Source organism: Microcebus murinus, chromosome 15 (assembly GCF_040939455.1).
Source record: "Microcebus murinus isolate Inina chromosome 15, M.murinus_Inina_mat1.0, whole genome shotgun sequence".
In the NCBI taxonomy this organism is placed as follows: domain Eukaryota; kingdom Metazoa; phylum Chordata; class Mammalia; order Primates; family Cheirogaleidae; genus Microcebus; species Microcebus murinus.
This window is the reverse complement of record NC_134118.1, coordinates 54,892,471-54,917,110: the sequence shown is the minus strand read 5'-3', so window position 1 is coordinate 54,917,110 and position 24,640 is coordinate 54,892,471. Positions and strand designations below refer to the sequence as shown.

Below are 24,640 nucleotides of genomic sequence, written 5' to 3'. Positions count from 1 at the left end.
CAAGTCTGAGTCTCCAGCATGACCATCTCCCAGATGGTGCACATCTCACTCATTATATATGTATATACCCTCCCCCCTCCCCCCTGCCCAATACCCTATTACTGCAGTACCAATGTGACCACTTAGGTGCTGTTCAGTTAATACCAATTTGCTGGTGAGTATATGTGGTGCTTGTTTTTCCATTCTTGGGAAACTTCACTTAATAGTATGGGTTCCAGCTCTAACCAGGAAAATATAAGATGTGCTATATCACCATTGTTTCTTAGAGCTGAATAGTACTCCATGGTATACATATACCACATTTTATTAATCCATTCTTGGATTGATGGGCACTTGGGCTGTTTCCACAGCCTTGAAATTATGAATTGTGCTGCTATAAACATTCGAGTGCAGGTGACTTTTTTGTAGAGTGTCATTGGATCGTTTGGGTAGATGCCCAGCAATGGAATTGCTGGATCAAATGGTAGATTCACTTGTATCGCTTTAAGGTATCTCCATATTGCTTTCCACAGAGGTTGAACTAATTTGCAGTCCCACCAGCAGTGTAGGAGTATAGAATTTTTTTATTTCCATCTTGATTTCTTCATTTATGAAGTAATCATTTAGTAGGAGGTTGTTTAATTTCCACGTTTTTGTGTAGAAATGTGAGTTTCTGTTAAGGTTGATTTTTACTTTTATTCCACTGTGATCTGAGAAGATACATGGTATGATTTCTATTTTTTTTAAATTTCTTGAGGTTTACTTTGTGTCCTAGGATATGGTCAATCTTAGAGATGTCCCGTGAGCTGATGAGAAGAACGTATAGTCAGTGGATTTTGGGTAGAATGTTCTGTTAATGTCAGTCAGACCCAATTGTTCTAGAGTTTTGTTTAAGTTCATTATTTCTTTATTAATTTTCTGTTTGGAGGATCTGTCTTGTGCCGTCAGTGGGGTGTTGAAATCTCCGGTGATTATGGAGTTGCTATTAATCCATTTGCTTAGGTCCAGTAAAGTTTGCTTTATGAATCAGGGTGCACCTAAGTTGGGTGCATATATATTTAAAATTGTTATCTCTTCTTGTTGAAGTGTGCCCTTCACCATTATATAATGACCCTCTTTGTCTTTCACTACTTTTGTTGGTTTAAAAACTAAATCGTCTGAAATTAGAACTGCCACACCAGCCTTTTGGCTTCCACTTGCTTGGAATACTGATCTCCACCTTTTTACTTTTAGTCTATATGCATCCTTGCAGGTTAGATGTGTTTCCTGAAGACAGCATATAGTTGGCCTGTATTTTCTTATCCATTCAGCCAGCCTGTATCTCTTGAGTGGAGTGTTTAACTTTTTGATGAGCTGTCAAACTGTTTTCCAAAGTGACTGCCCAATTTTTATTTTTTTATTTTATTTATTTATTTATTTATTTATTTTTGAGACAGAGTCTCGCTTTGTTGCCCAGGCTAGAGTGAGTGCCATGGCGTCAGCCCAGCTCACAGCAACCTCAAACTCCTAGGCTCAAGCCATCCTCCTGCCTCAGCCTCTAGCTAGGACTACAGGCATTCACCACCATGCCCAGCTAATTTTTTCTATATATATTAGTTGGCCAATTAATTTCTTTCTTTTTATAGTAGAGACAGGGTCTCGCTCTTGCTCAGGCTGGTTTTGAACTCCTGACCTCGAGCAATCCGCCCGCCTTGGCCTCCCAGAGTGCTAGGATTACAGGCGTGAGCCACCGCGCCCGGCCCCATTTTTATATTCTTACCAGCAGTATATAAATCTTCTAATTTTGCCATGTTCTTGGCAACATTTGTATTTGTCCAAGCCATCTTGGTGGGTGTAAATGTATTTCATTGTGGTTTTGACTGGCATTTCACTAATGACAATGAGGCTAAACATCTTTTCATGTGCTTATCGGCCATTTGTATGTCTTCTTTGGAGAAATGTCTTTTTGTATCATTTGCTTATTTTCAAATTGAGTTATTCCTCTTTTTGTTGAGTTGTAGCTTAATTTTAAAATCTCTAATATGTATATTATGATGTATAGGTCTAAAATTCTTTTTTCTTTCCAAATTGCCAGCTATGCAAACACTATTTATTGAATTATTATTCTCTTCCACATTAGTTTGTTCTTCCTCCTTTATTAAATAATAATTTATTAGCTTGTGCTTCTCCTTTATCAAATAACTTATTCTTCTAAAATATATAAGAAAACTTTAAACCTATACTAATAGGCATAAAAAAGACTAAACTGGAAAGACTTTTGGATTAAAACTTGAAAAATCTGAAGCATTATTAATGCTCCTTAAGCATTTCTTAAAATGCAATAAAATTCCAATTAATGTATTTGATTTAGAACTTAGATCCATAAAAGCATCCTAAAATTATTTGAGGAAAATATATGAGAGAACAATCAGATGAGGAATACTCTGAAAAGGAAGAGTGATAAGGAAAGATAGGTCATTCATATATCAATGAGTATTACAAAGCTGCCGTTATCACCACAGCGTGATATTGGCACAGAAATAAAAGATAGACTAATAAGACCTAATAAGGGATTAAAAATAACTTACAGAAGTTTATGGAAATTTAGTATATGATCAAGTAGTATTTTAAGTCAGTTGCAAAAATATGTGGATTATTTAATAAATGACATTTGCACAACTGGCTAGAATCTGTGTTTTTTTAAAAAAAGCTAGATGTATACAGCAGCCACAGATACAGTTTTATGTTTCTGATTTTAATGAAAATATTCGGTAATTTACTATTACTTTAATTTTGACTATTGGCCTAAAACAGATTTTTTTCCAGAAATAATTATTTGAGGGAAAAATAAGTATAATGTTAAATGTTAGCAAATGCCTTTTTTTTATTATATAAATGTAGAAATCACTTTTTTTCTTACTATGTTGATGTGATTGATTTCATCAATAGATTGCCTAATACTGAACCACTGTAACATATATGATGTCAATTCTTACTTAGTTATAGCAAATCATTCTTATGATTATTTTTACATTGTTGAATGTTATTCTCTTAGCTAGTATTTGAGTTGTTGCATGTCAATCAATGTATGAATGAGATTTATTTAGAGTTTATTTTCCCAACTAAATTGTGGTAAAGGATATCGAAAGAAAAGAAACATGTGTGGGTAGGAACTGTGTTTTTTTCTTTACCTTTTTTTTTTTTTAAATGGAGACAAGGTCTTGCTCTTGTTCTTGCTCAGGCTGGTCTCAAACTCCTGAGTTCAAGCTCTCCTGCTTCGGCCTCTCAGAGTGCTACAATTACAGGCAAGAGCCACTGTGCCCAGCATTGGAACTATGTTTTTAAAAAGCGCTGGTGGTGGGGTTTGAGTGGGCACAAAAAGGATACATTAGTAGTCACTGAAAAAAAGTATTTAATTGAATAGAACTTTTTATTAGAAAAACATGCATGATAGACCAAGGTATCTTAGTCTACCTGCATACATCTTAGTTTTGATTTTCTTTTAGATTGAAGAGCAGTCAGACTGTAAGATCCTAGATGGACACTTTGTTTCCCCCATGGCCCATTATGTGCCTGGTATCATGCCAATTGAATCTGTTATTGCAAGGTAAGAATTTTTGTCCAGAAAGTTAAACTATTTAGTCATTTATGTTCATTAAAATTATAATATCATGTTCAACACCATGTTATTTCAGATTACTCAGGAATAACAAGGCAGGTCTAAATTACTGAAAAGGATGAATTAGAAGATATTTTAATTCTTCTAAAGATAAAAGTGGTATATGTACAAGGATGTTCATTGAAGCACTATATATTGTTGCAAAAAATGGATAATGCCTAAATGTTCAACAATAAGGGATTCATTCATTATCCATACTGTGGATACTGTTATTGACATGGAAATATGGTCACAATATGTGAAAGTTTAAGATGCACACATAGAATCACACAGAAAAGTTTCCAAAGGATATATATGAATGTGCCAGTCATATATATCTCTGAGTGAAGAGATTTTTGGCTTCTAAAATTTCAGTTTAAAAATTTTAAAATGTACGTGTGTTGCTTTTGTAATAGGAAGAAAAAGATATATATATATATATTTTGTTGTTGTTGTTGACGACAGAGTCTCGCTCTGTTGCCCAGGATAGAGTGCCATGGGCATCAGCCTAGCTCACAGCAACCTCAAACACCTGGGCTCAAGCAATCCTCTTGCCTCAGCCTCCCAAGTAGCTGAGACTACAGGCACACGCCACCGTGCCCCGCTAATTTTTTTTTTTTTTAGTTGTTTGGCTAATTTCTTTCTATTTATAATAGAGATGGGGTCTCGCTCTTCTTGCTCAGGCTGGTCTCCAACTCCTGAGCTCAAGTGATCCGCCCCCCTCGGCCTCCCAGAGTTATAGGCCTGAGCCACTGCGCCAGGCCTAGATATTTTTAATTGAAGAAACTAAAGAATGTGTAGTAACTCAGACTAGTCAGACTACATAGTTTTGGAAAGTAAATCTCTTCAGGATGATTTGTAATTAGCATATCAGTTTGTGAATTATAGATAATGTAAAATACCCGAAGTTCTTAGGTAGGTAGTTATACAATAGTTGAAACGTGGCTTTTTGGATCTTCTTTATACCATTAATTTGCTTTGTTGAAATGTTCATCACAGATAGTACAGGGGTTAGTTTTAGCCCAATCTTTTTAATTCTAAATCAGTGTTTAAGTTAGGTCTTTCCAGGGTTTTCTGTTTTATTTTTTTACCTAATTGTATTTAAAAAGGAACAAGATACTTTACTTTTTTCTTTTCATTGTTTATAATAAACCATTTGCTGCATCTGGTAAGTGGTTTCTCCTTTTAAGACTTTCTTTTCCAGTAGCAATGATAAAATAGCAGTGATACCTATATGTGTGTGTGAAAAATTCTTTAATCAAGAAGAGAGTATTCTGTAACGAAAACATACTTAAACTTTTATGTGAGCACATTGGAATCCTGAATTCCAATACATTCAGAACCTATAAATGAACCTATAAAGTGTGAACTAACAGAAAGGAATTTGATAGACCTAATTTTTAACTATTATAGTCAGCTGTCTATTATTTCATTATCCTTAATGTATTATTTAAAATTTGTTTTTCTGTTGATAACTTCAAAATAAAAGGCTAGTATCGTGTAGTGGAAAGAACCACAACTTTGGAATTAAACAGATTGGGGATTGAACCCTGGCTCCACTACTTATTCACCTAATGACCTTTGGTCAGTTACTTAATCTCTGAAACAGGCTTTATAAAGTAGAACTAAGAACACTTATCTCACAGGGTTGTTAAAAGGAATAAATGGAATGAATGAAAATTGTGTGCAGGGAATATAGAAAGCATTAAATAAATGTGTAGCTCTTTTAAATGTGCTTTGTCTTACTTATACTTTATAAAAGAATTAAAAGCTCTTTAGCCGTAGGCCAAAGGATGTGGAAGGAAAAGAAATTGGGGGTTTCTAGATGACATCAGTTCACTCCTTGGAATTGTGTCCCCTTCTTGTAGATTTTCTACCTTATCTGGAAAGTTACAAAGGCTTATAAGCATAAACAAAGGAGAAAAATTGTGTGCTTTGCCTCAGACTAAGAAATACTACTTAAGGCTGGGCGCGGTGGCTCATGCCTGTAATCCTAGCTCTCTGGAAGGCCGAGGCGGGCGGATCGTTTGAGTTCAGGAGTTCGAAACCAACCTGAGCAAGAGCGAGACCCCCGTCTCTACTATAAATAGAAAGAAATTAATTGGCCAACTAATGTATATCCAAAAAATTAGCCGGGCATGGTGGCACATGCCTGTAGTCCCAGCTACTCGAGAGGCTGAGGCACCAGGATCGCTTGAGCCCAGGAGTTTGAGGTTGCTGTGAGCTAGGCTGACACCACGGCACTCACTCTAGCCTGGGCAACAAAGTGAGACTCTGTCTCAAAAAAAAAAAAAGAAATACTACTTGGCCGGGCGCGGTGGCTCACGCCTGTAATCCTAGCTCTCTGGGAGGCCGAGGCGGGCGGATTGCTCGAGGTCAGGAGTTCGAAACCAGCCTGAGCAAGAGCGAGACCCCGTCTCTACTACAAATAGAAAGAAATTAATTGGCCAACTAATATATATACAAAAAATTAGCCGGGCATGGTGGCGCATGCCTGTAGTCCCAGCTACTTGGGAGGCTGAGGCAGGAGGATTGCTTGAGCCAGGAGTTTGAGGTTGCTGTGAGCTAGGCTGACGCCACGGCACTCACTCTAGCCTGGGCAACAAAGTGAGACTCTGTCTCAAAAAAAAAAAAAAAAAAAAAGAAATACTACTTAATATCTATTGGGAATTGAGGAAGGACTCTTTCCAACTAACAAATGGGGAAACAGGTGACTTCCTATCTCTGCAGTAGCATATTTTTACTGCATAATTTATTTTGATGGAATACTATAAACTCCCAAGTGATGTACCTTGATACCCGTTTTTTTCTTCCTTACCCCCTATTTTTGGACAGCAGTTTATCTCATTGCATTAAAATATGAGAATGTACAAATAAAAAAAGAAGAAAAAAATTATTGCAAGGAGGGATAACTGCTATTTTCTGTATATTCTTCTAGTCTTTTTTCTATGTATGCACATAAAACTGTGTTTATTCTCTTTTGACCTAAATAATCAGTGATATGCCGTCTATCATCATGTTAATGTTGCTTATATTCCATACCGTGGCTCTACCATAATTTACTAATTCCTTATGGTTGGCATTTAAATTGCATTGGTTTTCATTATTATAAACAACATCACAATGAGCATCCTTGTATACTTCTCTTTGCCTACTTCTCTGAGTATTCTCTTGCCATAAGTTACTACATGTAGAGTTTCTGAGTTTATAGGATTTGCACATCAGACAAGACCACAGGAGACAAGGAAAAATAACAAAAGAAAAAAATTTGCACAGATTTTTAAACTTTTGATCACATTGTCATATAAGTATAAATAAGAAAGTGTTAATAATGCTATATTAAGTTTAGATTAATTCACAAGGAGAAACCTATTTGTCCTATTGTCATTTGGTTGGTTGCTCATGATTCTGGTTCTTTTTCACAGTTCCTGTTTTTATTGAGGTAGAAAAAATATACTAGACAAATGACATAAGGGAACTCAAGTATTCTTTTTCCTTAATGTTTTAAGACTGCTTAATATCTGTCTATAGTGACAGGGTAGAAAGACCACAGACTCTGGATTTCCCTATGTAATGTGAAGTTGTAAATTGTCATGTATCTTGCGGAATCCCATATTGGAAATGTACTTATGTCAAAATTCCAAATTATAATATATATATATATTTTTTTTTTTTTTTGAGACAGAGTCTCGCTTTGTTGCCCAGGCTAGAGTGAGTGCCGTGGCGTCAGCCTAGCTCACAGCAACCTCAAACTCCTGGGCTCGAGTGATCCTTCTGCCTCAGCCTCCCGGGTAGCTGGGACTACAGGCATGTGCCACCATGCCCGGCTAATTTTTTATATATATATCAGTTGGCCAATTAATTTCTTTCTATTTATAGTAGAGACGGGGTCTCGCTCTTGCTCAGGCTGGTTTCGAACTCCTGACCTTGAGCAATCCGCCCGCCTCGGCCTCCCAAGAGCTAGGATTACAGGCGTGAGCCACAGCGCCCGGCCTAATATATATTTTAATTTTATTTTTTATTTAACAATAGTACAAAAGCAGTCCATGTAACCAAAACATTTTTACCCCTGTAATATTCTGAAAAAAATACATACATTTTAAATTATGGGTACATACTACTTGTGTATCTTGCGTACTTTACAGGGTACATGTGATGTTTTGATACTGACATACAATGTGAATTATTCAAACCAGGGTAACTGGGGTATCCATCACCTCAGATATTTATCATTTCTTTGTATTAGGAATATTCCAGTTCCACTCTCAGTTATTTTAAAGTATACCCTAACTCATTATTGATTATGGGTATTATATCATTAAATATGAAATGTCCAATTTCAAATCAAAAGTGTAGTTTATCATATCTCAAACAAGAAGTGGTATAATTAATCAAAGTTCGTGCCTAAACTCTCGACACAGTTTTGCCATCTTAATGGTAGCTTGCTTATACCAGCAGCGAAGAAGCCTGAAGAGTAAGAGGTGATGAACTCTCGAAAGGCATTTTCCACAGCTAGTTGAGAATTGAATATTTTTCCTTGCAAGAAGTGATCCAGGGCCGGGCGCGGTGGCTCACGCCTGTAATCCTAGCACTCTGGGAGGCCGAGGGGGACGGATTGCTCGAGGTCAGGAGTTTGAAACCAGCTTGAGCAAGAGCAAGACCCCGCCTCTACCATAAATAGAAAGAAATTAATTGGCCAACTAATATATATAGAATAAATTAGCCGGGCATGGTGGTGCATGCCTATAGTCCCAGGAGGGACTGAGACAGGATTGCTTGAGCCCAGGAGTTTGAGGTTGCTGTGAGCAGGCTGATGCCACGGCACTCACTCTAGCTGGGGCAACAAAGTGAGACTGTATCTCAAAAGAAGTGGTCCAAAGCCTGGAAGAAGTGGTAGTCAGTTGGTGTAGGGTCTGGTGAATATGGTAGATGACAGAATTTCCAAGTCCAGCTTCTGTAGTTTAGCAGTGTTATTTTTTACATGTGGTCTTGTAAGAAGATTGGCCTGTCTCTATTAACCAATCTTGGCTGCTTAATCGCAAGCATTCTCATCATTTCATCCCATTGATTGTAGTAGATATCCACTGTAATCACTTGACCAAGTTTCATGAAGCTCTATCGGATAATACCAGCACTGGACCACCGAACAGACACCATTAGCTTTTTTTGATGAATATTCAGTTTTGGACTGTGTTTTGGCACTTCATGTTTATCCAACCATTGTGCCAAATGCTTGCAGTTGCCAAAAAGAATCCATATTTCATCACACATAATATGGTGTAGAAATGGTTTGCCTTTATGTCATGACAGCAAAGAAAGGCAAGCTTTGAGATGATTTCTCATCTGATGCTCGTTTAATTCATGTGGTATCCATCTATCCAACTTCTTTACCTTGCTGATTTGTTTAAAATGGTCCAATATTGTTGGAATAGTAATGTCAAACCTTGCTGCTAATTCACACATAGGTTGAGATGGATTCACCTCCCTTACAGCTTTCAGCTTATTATCCACCTTGTTCTCAGGTCACCTATATGATTCATTTTCAAAATTAAAATCACTAGAATGGAACTTCTCAAACAATGGCTATATTATGCGTTCATTAGCCACATCCTTCCCAAACACTTTTTTGATATTTTGAGCTGTTTGCACTGCATTGGTTCCATGAAGGAACTCATCTTAAAAAACAACACAAATTTCTGACTTACCCATAGTTTCAGAAAAATTACTAAAAAAAAAAAAAAAAATTGAAAGCTAACAACAAATCAAAACATGCATTTGGAAGAATGAGAATGTACTTTCACAATAATAATAAAAAAAAAGTGTCAAAGTGAAATGTCAGACATATCAACTGTCAGACTTAGTACTTAAGGAAATCAGACAGTCCATACTTAGTAACCTAATACTTTGTTGTGATATCAAATATTGTTCATTCTATCTAACTATATCTTTGCAACCATTAACCATCCCCACTTTATCCCATTTTCCCTGGTATCCTTCCCAGCCTCTGGTAGATGTCATTCTACTCTCTGTCTCCATGAGATCAATTGTTTTTAATATCTAGCTCCCAAATATGAGTGAAAACATGTGAAATTTGTCTTTCTGTGCTTGGCTCATTTCACTTAACGTAATTAAACTATAATATTTCAAAACATAGCATTAATTGGAGCAACTTTCAATAATTTTACACTAACATGGCATAATTTAGTATTAAAATTTACCAAAGATTGAATTCCAATTAAAGTTATGGAAAATTTAATATTTACCTTCTGGTGAAATATTAATATTCTTACAGGAATAGTTTATAAGTCTTCTATAATGATTTCATGTTTTTCAGTGTGAGGTCAAAAATATTTTTTACATAATTGGCTTTAGCTTTCTCAAAAATGTAGAGATACGGTACTCAATGTATACTTTCAAATAAAATGCACATGGTTTTCATGAAATTTTACTCCATTTATAGAAATACGTGTGGGCCTGATGCACTGGCTCACACTTGTAATCCTAGCACTCTGGGAGGCCGAGGCGGAAGGATTGCTTTAACTCAGGAGTTTGAGACCAACCTGAGCAAAAGCCAGACCCCGTCTCTACTAAAAGTAGAAAAATTAGCTAGGTGTGGTGGTGTGCACCTGTAATCTTAGCTACTCAAGAAGGCTGAGGCAGGAGGATCACTTGAGCCCAGGAGTTTGAGGTTGCTGTGAGCTAGGCTAACACCACAGCACTCTACCTGGGGCAACAGAAGGAGACTATGTCTCAAAAAAAAAAAAAAAAAAAACACATTTTATCCCAATAACCTATAAATGTTATATTCTAAGTTATATGAAATGACTCATTCTGTAGTTTGCCTTTAACTCAGTTTGCCACTGTGGTACTTTGCATACTTAGGAACTTTTAAAATCTTTTAAATGATTATTGGGATGAAATATTGGGCTTTTAGATTCTAGATTCAAAGCAAAGCAATTTTGGGAACAATTAGCACAGCTGTTCATTGATTTATTATTGAAAGTTGAAGGAGTTTCTTGATATATGCAGTCTCATTTAAATGTATATATTTAAAAAACATGAATATAACATCTACATTTGAAAGTAGACTTCTGTAGCTTAGTTCCCATTATGGCTTAAAATGAAAGAGGCTCATAGGTGAAAGTGAGTTACTGATTTGGGGAAAAAATAGGATTTTTTACTCTATTTCAAAACAAAACAGTGACAACACATTTTTTACTTCATTCAATTTTTAATTCATTTTAATTGTTTTAAAATCATAAAATAATATATTGTCATTATAATAATCAATGCAAATATACAGGTTCTGTTAATATGCACATTGTAAACCCTAGAGCAACTACCGGAGAGAAAAAGAGAGAAGAAGTATAGCTAATAAGAGATAAAATAGAAGGGAAAAAAACCCCCAATTAATCCATAAGAAGGTAGGAAAGAATTTAAAAAGGAATAAAGAACAGGACAAATAGAAAGAAAATGGCAACATCATAGATTTAAATCTAGTCATGTTAATAATTACATTAAATGTAAATTAACTAAACACTCCAATTAAAAGATAGTCTGGATTAACACAATACGCTCAATGTATACTGTATACAACAAATACATTTTTGGGCTGGGCGCAGTGGCTCACGCCTGTAATCCTTGCACTCTGGGAGGCCGAGGCAGGAGGATCGTTCAAGGTCAGGAGTTGGAAACTAGCCTGAGTGAAAGTAAGACCCTGTCTGTACTAAAAATAGAAATAAATTAATTGGACAACCAAAAAATATATAGAAAAAAAAAATTAGCCGGGCATGGTGGCACATGCCTGTAGTCCCAGCTACTTGGGAGGCTGAGGCAGAATGATTGCTTGAGCCCAGGAGTTTGAGGTTGCTGTGAGCTAGGCTGACACCATGGCACTCTAGCCTGGGCAACAGAGTGAGACTCTGTCTCAAAAAAAAAAAAAAATACATTTTTTAGATAGATTAAAAATTGAAGGTTAGAAAAAGATATATCATGCAAGCATTAATCATAATAAGGTTTGACAAAGGATTATCAGAATTGATAAAGGAGGACATTTCATAATGAAGTAGCTTACATTGCTATGGGACAAAAGGAAATTAAAAATAATAGCAGAGATGTAGAGATGTCCAGGTTTCTACTGAAAATTTTCTTTTCATTTTCTCTCTCTCTCTCTCTCTCTCTCTCTCTCTCTCTCTCTCTCTCTCTCTCTCTCTCTCTCTCTCTCTCTCTCTCTCTCTCCCCTTTCTCTTTCTTTCTTTTTTTTTCTTTTTTTTTTTTTGAGACAGGGTCTCGCTTTGTCACCCAGGCTAGAGTACAGTGGCCTCATCATAGCTCACTGCAGCCTTGAACTCCTGGGTTCAAGTGATCCTCCTGCTTCAGCTTCCCGAGTAGCTAGGACTACAAGCATGTGCCACCATGCCTGGCTAATTTTTTTTCTACTTTTTGTAGAGATGGGATCTTGCTTTTGTACAGACTGGTCTCGAACTCCTAGCCTCAAGTGATCCTTCCATTTCAGCCTCCCAAAATACTGGGATTATAGGCATGAGCCACTGTGCCTGGCAAAAGAAATTCTTAAATGTTTTCATTTCCCCCACATCTTTAGAATATCAGGAAGCAGGACAGTGCTTAGAATGCAAAATGAAGAGGTTAACATTGGTAGTTAAGTTAACATTGATAGTTCTGATTATGAGATTGAAAATTAAGAATTCATAAGAGCACAAAACAGAAATAATCATTGAACCATCCTAAATATTTCTGTCTATGTTCTATTTAACAATCTATTAACAATAAATAACTAGTGATATTACCCTGTTCAAGTAAAGTAAGCTCAGAATTAAGGTTTTATGTTGTCTGAGAATATAGCCACCTGAGGTCAAACCTTGCCAGAGTACAATATTTTACTATGACAGTAATTCTAAAATATCAACTGTTATGGAAATTTTAAAGAGAAGTAAATGAGTTTGGGTAGATGAAAACATCTGAAAATGAATGGTAGTGATGGTTGCACAATAATGTAATTGTACTTAATAATGCTACTGAATTACACTCTTAAAAATGGTTAAAGTAATAAATCTGAGCTGGGTGAGGTGGCTCATGCCTCAATCCCATCACTTTGGGAGGTTGAGGTGGGAGGATTGCTTGAGAACAGGAGTTCAAGGTTGCAGTGAGCTATGTTCATACCACTGTACTCCACCCTAGACAATAGAGCAAGACTCTGTCTTTAAACAAACAAATAAAAACCCCAAAAGAATAATCACATTAAATTTGCATTTATGTTGCATTGAATATTTTAATATCCTAACAGAAAGCAAATTTAGAATATCTTGGTAGCTTTTAGACAATATTTGTTTAGTCACTTAAAATTTGAATGTCAAAATTCTGAATATTTTTCCCCAAATATTTTAATTATAAATTTTTAAGAATTGAAAGTTTATGTTGAAAGCCTTTTAAAGAGAATTTTACTGATATGTTTTTTAAAAATAGGTTCCAATTTATTGTGCCTAAAGAATGGAACAGCAAATATAGACCTGTCTGCATTCATCTTGCTGGAACAGGAGATCATGTAAGACTTTATTGTAATGCCTTAATCTCTATATATTTTGTTAATATATTCTCCTTAACAGATGTGGTTATTATATTCTTTAAGTATGTCATCTTTTCTTTCCTTAGCATTACTGGAGGCGACGAACACTAATGGCCCGTCCTATGATTAAAGAAGCCCGAATGGCTTCTTTATTATTAGAAAACCCTTATTATATCCTTTTGGGATACCTAAGAAATCATTTATCTTGTTTATTTATATAGTCATCAAAAGGAATAATAGATAGTAACCAATTTACCTAAACCAATTAAATGTAGTCATCAGTTCAGAAAATATTTAAGAAGCAACAATGAAAAAGAATTTTGAAAGATTGTTTCATGCCTTTTAAAAGCTAATATAAGGATTATACTTCGATTGTACTATAAAATATAAATTGTACGTCTATTTCTTGTGAGACTTAATGGTAGATTTTAATATTAATAAGCCAAATGTTTGCTATTAAGGAAACATTTATGTTTTAAATGCATTTACAGTATCAGCTGAGGTTTAGAACAGTTCTTAACTTAATTTTCAAGATGACATCAGACTATTCACAGAAGAAGAAATGAAACTAATGCACAGATATAAAGAAATGTTCAACATTGCTGGTAATAAAAGAAATGTTAACTTAAAGCAATAATTCCCAAAGATTGGAAAAAACCCTATAGTACTGGTGAGGCTACTGTGAAATGGACATTCTCATTACTGATGACTGAAAATCAGTTCAATCCTTTGAGAAAACATTTTTACCAGGTGCATCAAGAACCTTGAAACATCTCACATCCCTTGACAGTGATTTTGATTCTGGGAAATTTATTCTAAGGCTAAAATACTAATAAAAAAGAAAATTATAGAAAAAATATATATAGTTTTATTTATCATAGTAAAGTATTAGAAGTAGCTAAATGTCGACCATAGAGAAATGGTTAGGTAAAAGTGGTTCACAATATTGGAATTTTATGCATTTCATTGTGTTACATTTATTTCTCTACCACTTACTACCTTTGTGATATTGGATCTGTTACTTAACCTTTTAGTACCTTAATTTTCTCATTGGTAAATGGGAATAATCTCTTAGGTTATTGAGAGTATTAAATACTTGATACTGTCCAAAACAGTACTGGGAAATAATAAGCATTCAGTAAGTTTTAACTGTTAGTTGTTATTAAAAAGTAACATAGGCCGGGCGCGGTGGCTCACGCCTGTAATCCTAGCTCTCTGGGAGGCCGAGGCGGGCGGATTGCTCGAGGTCGGGAGTTCAAAACCAGCCTGAGCAAGAGCGAGACCCCGTCTCTACTATAAATAGAAAGAAACTAATTGGCCAACTAATATATATAGAAAAAAATTAGCCGGGCATGGTGGCGCATGCCTGTAGTCCCAGCTACTCGGGAGGCTGAGACAGAAGGATCGCTTGAGCCCAGGAGTCTGAGGTTGCTGTGAGCTAGGCTGACGCCACGGCACTCACTCTAGCCTAGGCAACAAAGTGAGACTCTGTCTCAAAAAAAAAAAAATAAATAAATAAAAAAATAAAAAGTAACATAATGTGGGAAAAGTATTAAAAGGATATAAAACTCTGTGGTATGTCACAGGTATGCAAAAAACCTAAAAACAGGCAATTTAAATAAAACAAAAAAATGCATAAAGAAAAATACTAGAAAGAGATATACCAAAATGTTAATATGGTTGTCTGAAGATAAAGTAGTTTTTCTTCAGTATGCTTTCTTGTATTTTTTATAATAAACATCATTATATAAATGAAAACAACCAAGTCAATAAATTTCATTTTAAATTTAAGTTGAGGATTGCATAACCCTGTGAATACACTGAAAACATTAATTTGTACATTTTACTGGGTTAATTATATGGTATGTATCTCAATAAAGCTATGTTTAAAAGAAAAATTAGTCACTTGAGCCCACTTAAAATGGAAAAAAAAAAGAAAAATTAGGTTCAAAAACTTGAAAACTTCTAAACAGTCTATCTGAAATAACTAGAAGGTAGTTATTTCAGTATTGTGTTAAAATGTAAATATTTTTCTTAAATTATTGTGTTCTGAGACAAAAATTATTTAATTATTTTAATACTTTCTCTTTGACCCACATTCTTAAATGGCTGCAGAAAACCCAAGGATCAAGTGTAAGTATATATCACCTTCATTTTTACAGTCTTTATACCAGATCATCAGTATTAAAATTTTTGGTAGCCTGCAGTTTACCATTTCTAAGTTTAATATCCAAGTATTTTAGGGGGGAAATTATATTATAAAATTGTAGTGTAAATGTTGACTCTAATATTTATTTTAAGATGTTTGCATTTTAATGTTTGATAAGGAGATACAATAAGAAATTTTAATAGGCTGACTTAAGATAGGTTTTATTTGTGAAACTGTCACTGAAGAAATGATAAAACTTTTTCCTTTTTAAAGGAAACTACTTTGTGTAGTTATACACTATGCTTTTTATTCTTACAATACATAGTATAGAAAATCTGAAGATAAACTTTCTTTTCTTTCTTTTTTTTTTTTAAGAGATGGTGTCACGCTGCCCAGGCTGGAGTGCAGTGGTTCAATCATGCCTCACTGCAGCCTTGCACTCCTAGCCTTAAGCAATCCTCCTGCCTTGGCCTCCTGAGTAGCTGGAACTATAAGTGAGCACCACCATGCCTGGCTAAGTAAGAGATAAGATCTTGCTGTGTTGCCCAGGCTGGTTTTGGACCCAAGTGGCTCAAGTGATCCTGCCACCTCAGCCTCCCAAATACCTGGGATTATGGGCATGAGCCACTGTACCTGACTGGAGATAAACTTTTTCTTCTCAGTCTTTTAAAATGATGAACTTTGAAAGTGATGTTTTGTATTTCCATAATCTATACTGTGTTTGCTGTGGTTCATTCAATAAATATTTGACCCTAGACATTGGGAATAGAGCAATAATAAGATAATATCCTCTTATAAAGCTCATATTCTAGTATGAGAGATAGATAAAAATGAATAAGATGATTTCATTTGAAGTAAGACTTGTCAGTGTCCTATGAAAAAAAATAGAAAAAATAAAATTATTAAAATAAAGAAAAACTTTTTTTAAAAAAAGATGATTTCAGATATTTATCAATGCCATGAGGGAAATAAAGCAGGGCAATGGAATAAAGAATTATAGTGAGTGTAGTGTAAGGAGCAGTATTATATATGAGGATATGATATGGTGAGAAAGAGCCACTCAAGTGATGACCTAGAGGAAGATCAGCCACAGAGAAGCAATAGTAAATGAAAAGCCCGGTGTAAGCACAAGGAGGGGAGAGCAGTACTAGATGGGTGGACCTGAAAATTCAGGACTTCCACACCAGGCTAAAATAAATAATTGGGGGAATAAGGTAGTCATAAATGGAAAGTTGGCTTGAGTATATGAAACAAAGATAAGCATAAATGGGCACTTTTCTAATGAAGTATGACTGTGATGTGTTTGGATGAAGGACAGCATAGTTTCCATAAAGACCCTGCTCTTCTGGACTTAGAGCTTTGAGAGAACTTGGTGGAACAGCATGCATAAGCTCTTTGGGGGCCAGGGTTTTGTTTTTCACACTTGGCACTCCTTAATGGTACCTAGTTCTTTGCACATAATTATTATACATAGGCATACAGTAAATCATTGGTAAAATGAATTTTTGTACACTTTGACAAGGTTTCATCCAGTAGCCAGTTATGTATGTCTTAATACAAGTTAAATTTTGAAAAATAGATTCTAATCTGGTCACTTTAACATTAAAGTATTTTTAATCACTATATAAGAATGATTCTGGGATCTAAAAGATGTATTTAAGTACTTCTTACAAGGAAATATACTTACATGTAAAATCAGTCTCTAAAAACAGAAAATTCCAGTTGAATGTATACTTGTAAAAACTTATTTTTCCAATATTTTATTATATATTCATAAATTGTGTATTTTGTGAAAATAAGCAACATATTTAAGATTTCAATAATACATGAGCCAAGCATAGGGTTAATTCTTTTCCATTGCTGTTTTTTAAAAGTTACGCTTGAGGCTGGGCGCAGTTGCCATGCTTGTAATCCTAGTACTCTGGGAGGCTGAGGTGGGAGGATTGCTTGAGCTCAGGAGTTCGAGACCAGCCTGAGCAAAAACGAGACCCCATCTCTACTAAAAATACAAAAATTAGCTGGGTATCTTGGTGTGTGCCTGTAGTCTCAGCTACTTGGGAGGCTGAGGCAGGAGGATAGCTTGAGCCTAGGAGTTTGAGGTTGCTGTGAGCTAGGCTGACGCCATGGCACTCTATTCAGAGCAACAGAGTGAGACTGTGTCTCAAAAAAAAAAGTTATGTTGTAAATTCTATTTTAATAATTTCAGTAAAGATTATATGTCTAATGATTTCAGTAAAGATTATATGCTACAGAGCAGATATGCTTTTTTTTTAAGTTTTAGGTGATTAATATGTAGAACAATGTTAGCAGTACTGTCATTCCTTAATTTATTCCATTGTTTTACTCAGCTGTCTGGTCCTTTAAAAGAGAAACAAAGTCTGGCAGCTCATTTGCATATGTTAAAATGTAAATACATAAAATAATTTTCTATTTTGTTTTATGAGGCTAGAAGGTCCAGCTTAAAAAACGTGTCTGACCTTTTTGTGATGGGAGGAGCTCTTGTTTTAGAATCTGCAACTCTCTTGCACTGGCTAGAGAGAGAGGGTTATGGACCTCTAGGAATGACTGGAATATCCATGGGAGGACATGTAAGCCCTTTTATTTCTACTTATATTTAATGATGATTGTGTTTATAAGATCTAGGGAATCTGGGTATTTTAAAAATTCACTTTGGGCATAGAATTATTTTTAGTATCAGTAAAAGTTGGAAGCAGAAACAGATTCTGAACTACCATTCCAGTTATGAAGTAATGATGTTAGTTTTTTTGTGTGATTTATGTAGACATTGTACTACTCCACAGTTACATCTCATGTATTTGATTTAAATTTTATTAAAAGTTGATTATAAAATTTAACTTTTCAAGTCCCAAGTATAAATACCCAATTTTGCTGTTAAGTTGGTTGAGATCACTGAATTGGAAAATACTTACCATATCTCTATCCCCAACCTATTTTGCTTTTTTTGTGTGCCTTGTAGAGTTTACTAAAACAGATTCCTACTTGCTTTCTGTGTCTGTAGTCTTTTCTCTCCTTAATCTTTTTCTTGACCATTTTTCCTCTACACCATAACTGCAGTGATGTTTCTAAATTTGATCTCTGCTCTCTCTGCTCAAAACCTGCCCAAAGCTTGCTTTTACATTGGGCTCTAGCTGTGCCACATACTAGCGTCCCTGTAGTGCCCCTTTATTCCCTTTTACCTAGCAGAATAGCAGCTTACCCTTCCAGTTCTAGCTTAGAGCCATGTAGAGTTTACTTCCTATGAGAAGCTCCATCAGACTCCCAGCCTTACCTCCAGACTCTTTCAACTCTCATTAGTACTTTTCACTGTACTGTAATGACTTGTTTAGCAGTCTCAGTCTGTTTTCTACATGAAGCAGTTGGTATACTGAAGGCTAGGAAATATGCTATGGATCATCACCTGGCATGTATTAGTCACTCAGTGCATTTTGTAAAAAATATATGGAGTTTTCTATAGGTCGTTTGAATTATAAAATTAAGTCCAGAAACTTACTCAAATTCAAAACAACTACCAGACAGCAAAACTGAGGGTAGAAAAGGATTTATCTTCCTACCTAGCTGTATTAATATTTCCATTGTTATTACCTAGGCCAGGTCCTGATAACCTTCACCTGGATTACTGCCTATTAACTGGTCTTCCAACTTCAGATTTCACCTACTTTTAATCAATTCTGTAAACTGCTATCATGTTAGTTTCTTTGCATCACTTCTTTGACAATGCTACTCTTTTGCTCAGACCTTTTCACTAATTCCCCATTATCTACAGAACAAAGGGATCTCTAATCTGATCATGATCAAGATTTCTAGCCCTACCTATCTCCCTTACCCCACTGGCCACATCAGCCTATTAATCAGCCAAAGTTAAGTATATTGGTTGTTTCCCTACCAGATCCTTTCTCACCATCTTGCCTTTGATCATACTAGTTTCTTCATATGGAAGAAAAGGCCCTCATCTTTCATTCCTCTTAAAAGACTCAGCTATTTCATGAAGCCTTCCTTCTCTGATTCCTCCAGCCAAAAGTAACTTTTCCCTTCTCTAAACACAAATATCATATTATTTTAATATCTGTTATATAATCTTGCTTTACATCTCACCAAATTCTTAGCATACTCAGCCTGAAAGGTTTTATAGTTGTGATTTTGATGTTTATAAACAAGTCACTTAATTCATAAGTGTGCTTAGCCTGCTGCCCAGCCTCTGCATCTCAGCATGTTTGCTCTATATTTAGTGAACAGTCTTGAGGATACTTAAAATTTTCTATTATACTTTATTGCTTTCTAAGGGGGAAACTGTATGTCATAGTTGAATTTATGATTTTAAAGTTTAAGGAGGTTGCTGGACATTTTCACAAATGTTTACAAACTTTGTGTTTGTCTTATCTGACCAACTGTTAATACTTACTACACAAAGTACTTCTTACTATTAAATATTTTTCATTTTAATTAATGGAAACTTTAAACATAAGCTGTCTAAATCATATTATCATATTACAGATGGCTTCCTTAGCAGTATCCAACTGGCCTAAGCCCATGCCATTGATTCCGTGTCTCTCTTGGTCTACCGCATCTGGGGTCTTCACTACGGTAATTTAATTGCAATGAATATTTAGATAACTATATTTATTTATATATATTAATTGAAGGTAATTTTTTGGGGAGTCCCCAAAAACCACCTGCAGGTTTGCTGATTCATTAGAAGGAATTATAGAACTTACCATATAGTTGTACTCATGACTAAGACTTAACTATAGCAAAAGGATACAACATAAACAATAGAAAGACAAAGCACACAAGGCAAAGTCCAGAGGAAACCAGGATCAAGTTTCCAAGAGTCCTCTCCTAATGGAGTGTGACAGTTCATGTTTAATTCCTCCAGCAATAAGTTGTAACAGTAAATGCAAAGTGCTGTTCATCAGTGAAGCTCCCCTAAGCCTAGAACCCAGGGTTTTTATTAGAGGTCAGTAACTTAGACACCATCTGCCTAGCATGTACCAAAATTCCAGAAGGAAAGCAAGTGTTCAGCAGAATGTACAAACAGTGTAAAACAGTATAGGCACAGTGACCCACTCTTATAATTTAGGGAAAATTTTATATCAGTACAAAGAACTGTTTACTGATCAGGTTCCCAGACTCTAGTCAAGGGCCGACCCTACAAGCAGGCTTAAGGATAGGCATTCTCAAGCCTGCTATGTTAACTCTTTTGTACACAGCAATAATAATAAACATATTGAGTAAAATAACTTTATGGTATGATTTGATCTTAATTTAGTTTATTATTTCAGGGTGTATTGAGTAAATCAATTAATTGGAGGGAGCTGGAAAAGCAATATTATACCCAAACAGTTTATGAAGAAGAAATTATTCACATGCTTGAATACTGTGGAGTAAGTATTTTAATTTCCACATAACATTGGGGAAAAAATTGATTGTATATTTAAATTCAGATTTTTAAAGAGAATAGCAAATTTTTAAAAATATAGTTGTACACATCATATTTTACTTTTAAAAACTCATTTTAAAATAAAACACAAATATGAAAATAATGCAAAGGAAATATATGGTTTACTATTAATACATTTATTAAAGGCCAAACATTGGCTGGGCATGGTGGCTCATACTCATAATCCTAGCACTCTGGGAGGGCAAGGCGAGATGATAGCCTGAGGTAAAGAGTTCAAGACCACCCTAAGCAAGAGCAAGACCCCGTCTCTCCTAAAAATAGAAAGAAAAAAAAAATAGCTGGGTGTGGTGGTACATGCCTGTAGTCCCAGCTACTTAAGAGGCCGAAGCAAGAGGATCACTTGAACCCAGGAGTTTGAGATTGCAGTGAGCTAGGCTGACACCACTGTACTTCAGCCAAGGTGAAAAAACAAGACTCAGTCTCAAAAAAAAAAAAAAAAAAAAAGCAAACACACTGGTAACTACTCCTAGGTCAAAAATAGAACTTGACCACCCAACCCTAAAACCCCTTCCATGTGTCCTAATGATAAGGCTTTCCTCTTTTTTTTATCTCCTCTTATTAATTACTATTAATAATTATCCTGATTTTTCCAGTAATTACTTCCTTCTGTCTTTAAAATAATCTTATTGTCCAAATGTATATCCCTAGACCTTATAGTTCTTTTATTTGATGTGTCTTTTAATCTGTAAGTTCCCTTCCATCCCTTTCTTTTCCTTTTTCTCAAAGAACTTAGGTTATTTTGACCTGTAGAGTTTCTCAGAATCTAGATTTTTCTGATTATATTCAGCATATTACTCTACATTGCCTGCAAATTGGCAGCTGGATTTAAAGGCTTGATTAAACTCAGTTTTGATTACTTTCTCAAGATTATAGGAGATACATAATGTTTGATTGTCTCTTTTCTTGTGAAGTAAGCTTCCACTGATGCTTAATGGTTATATCTGTTAATTCATGGAGGGTTTCAAAATGCTAATATTCTAATTATATTATTTATTTTTCATTTATTAGTTTGAATACTTATATATATGTTTATATGTGTGTATGTGTGTGTATGTGTGTATATATGTATGTGTGTGTGTGTGTATATATATATATATATTTTTTTTTTTTTTTCCCTTAAGGCAGAGTCTCGCTCTATCGCCCAGGCTAGAGTACTGTGGTGTCAGCCTAGCTCACAGCAACCTCAAACTCCTGGGCTTAAGCAATCCTCCTGCCTCAGCCTCCCTAATAACTGGAACTACTACCACGCCACCACGCCCAATAATTTTTTCCATTGTTAGTAGAGCAGTCTTGCTCTTGCTCAGGCTGGTCTCTGAACTCCAGAGCTCAAGCAGTCCTCCGCCTCAGCCCCTCAGAGTCCTAGGATTACAGGCGTGAGGCACTGCATCCAGCCTTGAATACTTTTTGATTCTTCCCCTAATTTACCAGTTGTCAGGATAATGAATTTGTTCCCTTATTATTTTTCAAAGGTGACCAATTCTTTACATAAATTAAAAAGTATTGTACTTTGAAAGATACTGAGACCTCAAGAAACCTCAGAAAGAAAAGGAATCTTTCTACTATCAATGAAGACTTTTTATTTATAATTACATGACTATAAACCTCACTCTTGTAAAGTAGGTCTATCTTGTATAACCTCAAAGGGTAGTTAGTTAATTGCCTAAGAACCTTATTACAAAATAGCTTTACCTGCTAGTTAGCACCTGTGTTCCACTATATATATATATAAACAGAAAGATATCTATATCTGAAAGCTTATGAGAAAACATAGATGTATTTTTTAAAGGAAGTTCATAAATTTTGGTTGTTTGAAATGGAATGTAGTTGTATTCCATTTTGTGCTGCTATAACAGAATACCTGAAACTGCCTAATTTATAAGAACAGAGATTTATATGGCTCAAAGTTATAGAGGCTGGGAAGTCCAAGGTGGAGGGACTCAAATCTGGGGAATATCTCATCTCATGAGAGAATGCATATGTGCATACAAAAGAGATAAAGAGGCCGGGTGCAATGGCTCACACCTGTACTCCTAGCATTTTGGGAGGCTGAGGTGGGAAGATTGCTTGAGCTCAGGAGTTCAATACCAGCCTGAGCAAGAGTAAGACCCCATCTCTACTAAAAAAAAAAAACAAATCAAAAGAGAGTGGGCGAGGAGGATGGGAGCTGAACTCATTCTTTTTATCAGGAACCTACTCTGATAACTAAACCACTCCCACAACAAGGGTAATAATCTATTCATGAGGAGCCACCCTTATGACCGAATCAACTCTTAAAGGTCCCATTTCTCAATACTGTTTCATTGGGGAATAAATTTCTAACACATGAACTTTGGAAGACACATTCAAACCGTAACAGTGGTCTTACCAAGTGCTTCTTGACTCAGAACCAGTTCATAGTAAAGAATATTCAATAAATGTCAAGATGACTTCCTTATTCTTTGTGTTTTCCCAATCAGAAGAAGTTAAATTTGTTGGTGGACCACTCTAAAGACTACTAAGACCCTTTGATCCTTACAGTTCCAATTGTTACTAAAGTTCTTTTCTCTTTTATATTTCTGTGGTCTGGATAGATTTAGTGATTTGTTCTGGTAACCAGGTTGTTGAGTATTTTTTTCCTTGCCTTCAACCAATTTTTAATTCTTTAATTTTTAAAATATACTATATGATCATATAGTTTAAGCATCAAAAAGTATAAAAAGATAGGGGGGAGGGGAGACAAGGGCAATGTATGTAACCTTAATGTTTGTACCCCCATAAATATGCTGAAATAAAAAAAAAAGTATAAAAAGATATATAGAGAGATAGATATATAGTGAATAATAATTTATTAGCCAGTACCCTGTTGATAGATGTTTATATTGTTTCTCATTTTTACTATTAATAAACAGTGCTGCAATGAGCCACTTTGTGCATTCATCATCGCACAAGTGTAAATTCCTAGAAATATTATTGCTGAGTCAAAAGTCATTTGTAATGTGGTTAGATTTTGCCTAATTCTAATTGTATCAATTTATACTACTAGCAGGAAGTTGTCTGTTTCTCTGTAAGTTCACAAATTCAATGTGTTATCAAGGTTGGGTTATTTTTTTTTTTTTTGATCAACTGATAGTAGAAAATGGTATAGAATTAATTTAATTTACTTATCAGTGAAATTGAACATGTTTTTATCAGTAAAAGCAATTTGTATTTCATTTTCTATAACTTTTATGTGTATATCCTTTGCTCATTTCTAGGGGTTTGGGCTTTTAAAAAATTATACAATTCCAGCTCTTAAAGTGACTAGCTATTTGTCATAGAGTTGTAAATATATTTTCTCAAGGTGTCATTTTTTTCTTCTGTTGGCAATATTTTTTCCTTGTTTTTTTTTTTTTTTTTTAAGAGATGGGGTCTTGCTCTGTTGCCCAGGCTAGAATGTAGTGCTACAATCATAGTTCACTGTAACTTTGAAATCCTGGACTCAAGTGGTCCTCCAACCTCAACCTCTGAAGTAGCTAGGACTATAGTCGTGCACCACTACACTTAGCTAATTTTTTTATATTTATTTTTTTTTTCTTATTTTTTTTTTTTTTCTTTACCAAAATTCTTAGTAAAAATATATTTATTTTTTGTAGAGATGAGGTCTTGCTATGTTGCCCAAGCTGGGCTTGAACTCCTGGCCTCAAGCAATTCTCCCCCACCTTGGCCTCCCAAAATGCTGAGATTATAGGCATGAACCACTGTGTCCGGCCTTTTTCCTTGATAATTTTTAATTCTTGTTAGTTCAATTTGAGAAAGGGATTTGGGTGGCTGGTGTCCTCTTGTGCTTGAATTTAC

The 24,640-nt window shown here is 35.2% G+C and overlaps 1 protein-coding gene across 11 annotated transcripts in view; it reads left to right on the top strand.

Moving 5' to 3' along the window:
- The window catches only part of ABHD18 (abhydrolase domain containing 18), a 44,937-nt gene that overhangs the window by 11,910 nt on the left and 8,387 nt on the right, over positions 1–24,640 (top strand). For 2 of the 11 annotated variants that reach the window (XM_076010623.1, XM_076010628.1), the window contains 6 exons: positions 13,100–13,178; positions 13,286–13,372; positions 15,307–15,332; positions 17,798–17,936; positions 19,861–19,950; positions 20,649–20,750. In XM_076010623.1, the coding sequence (XP_075866738.1) occupies positions 13,100–13,178; positions 13,286–13,372; positions 15,307–15,332; positions 17,798–17,936; positions 19,861–19,950; positions 20,649–20,750 (523 nt within the window). The other 9 variants (XM_076010627.1, XM_076010626.1, XM_076010624.1 and 6 more) reach the window with 8 other exon arrangements.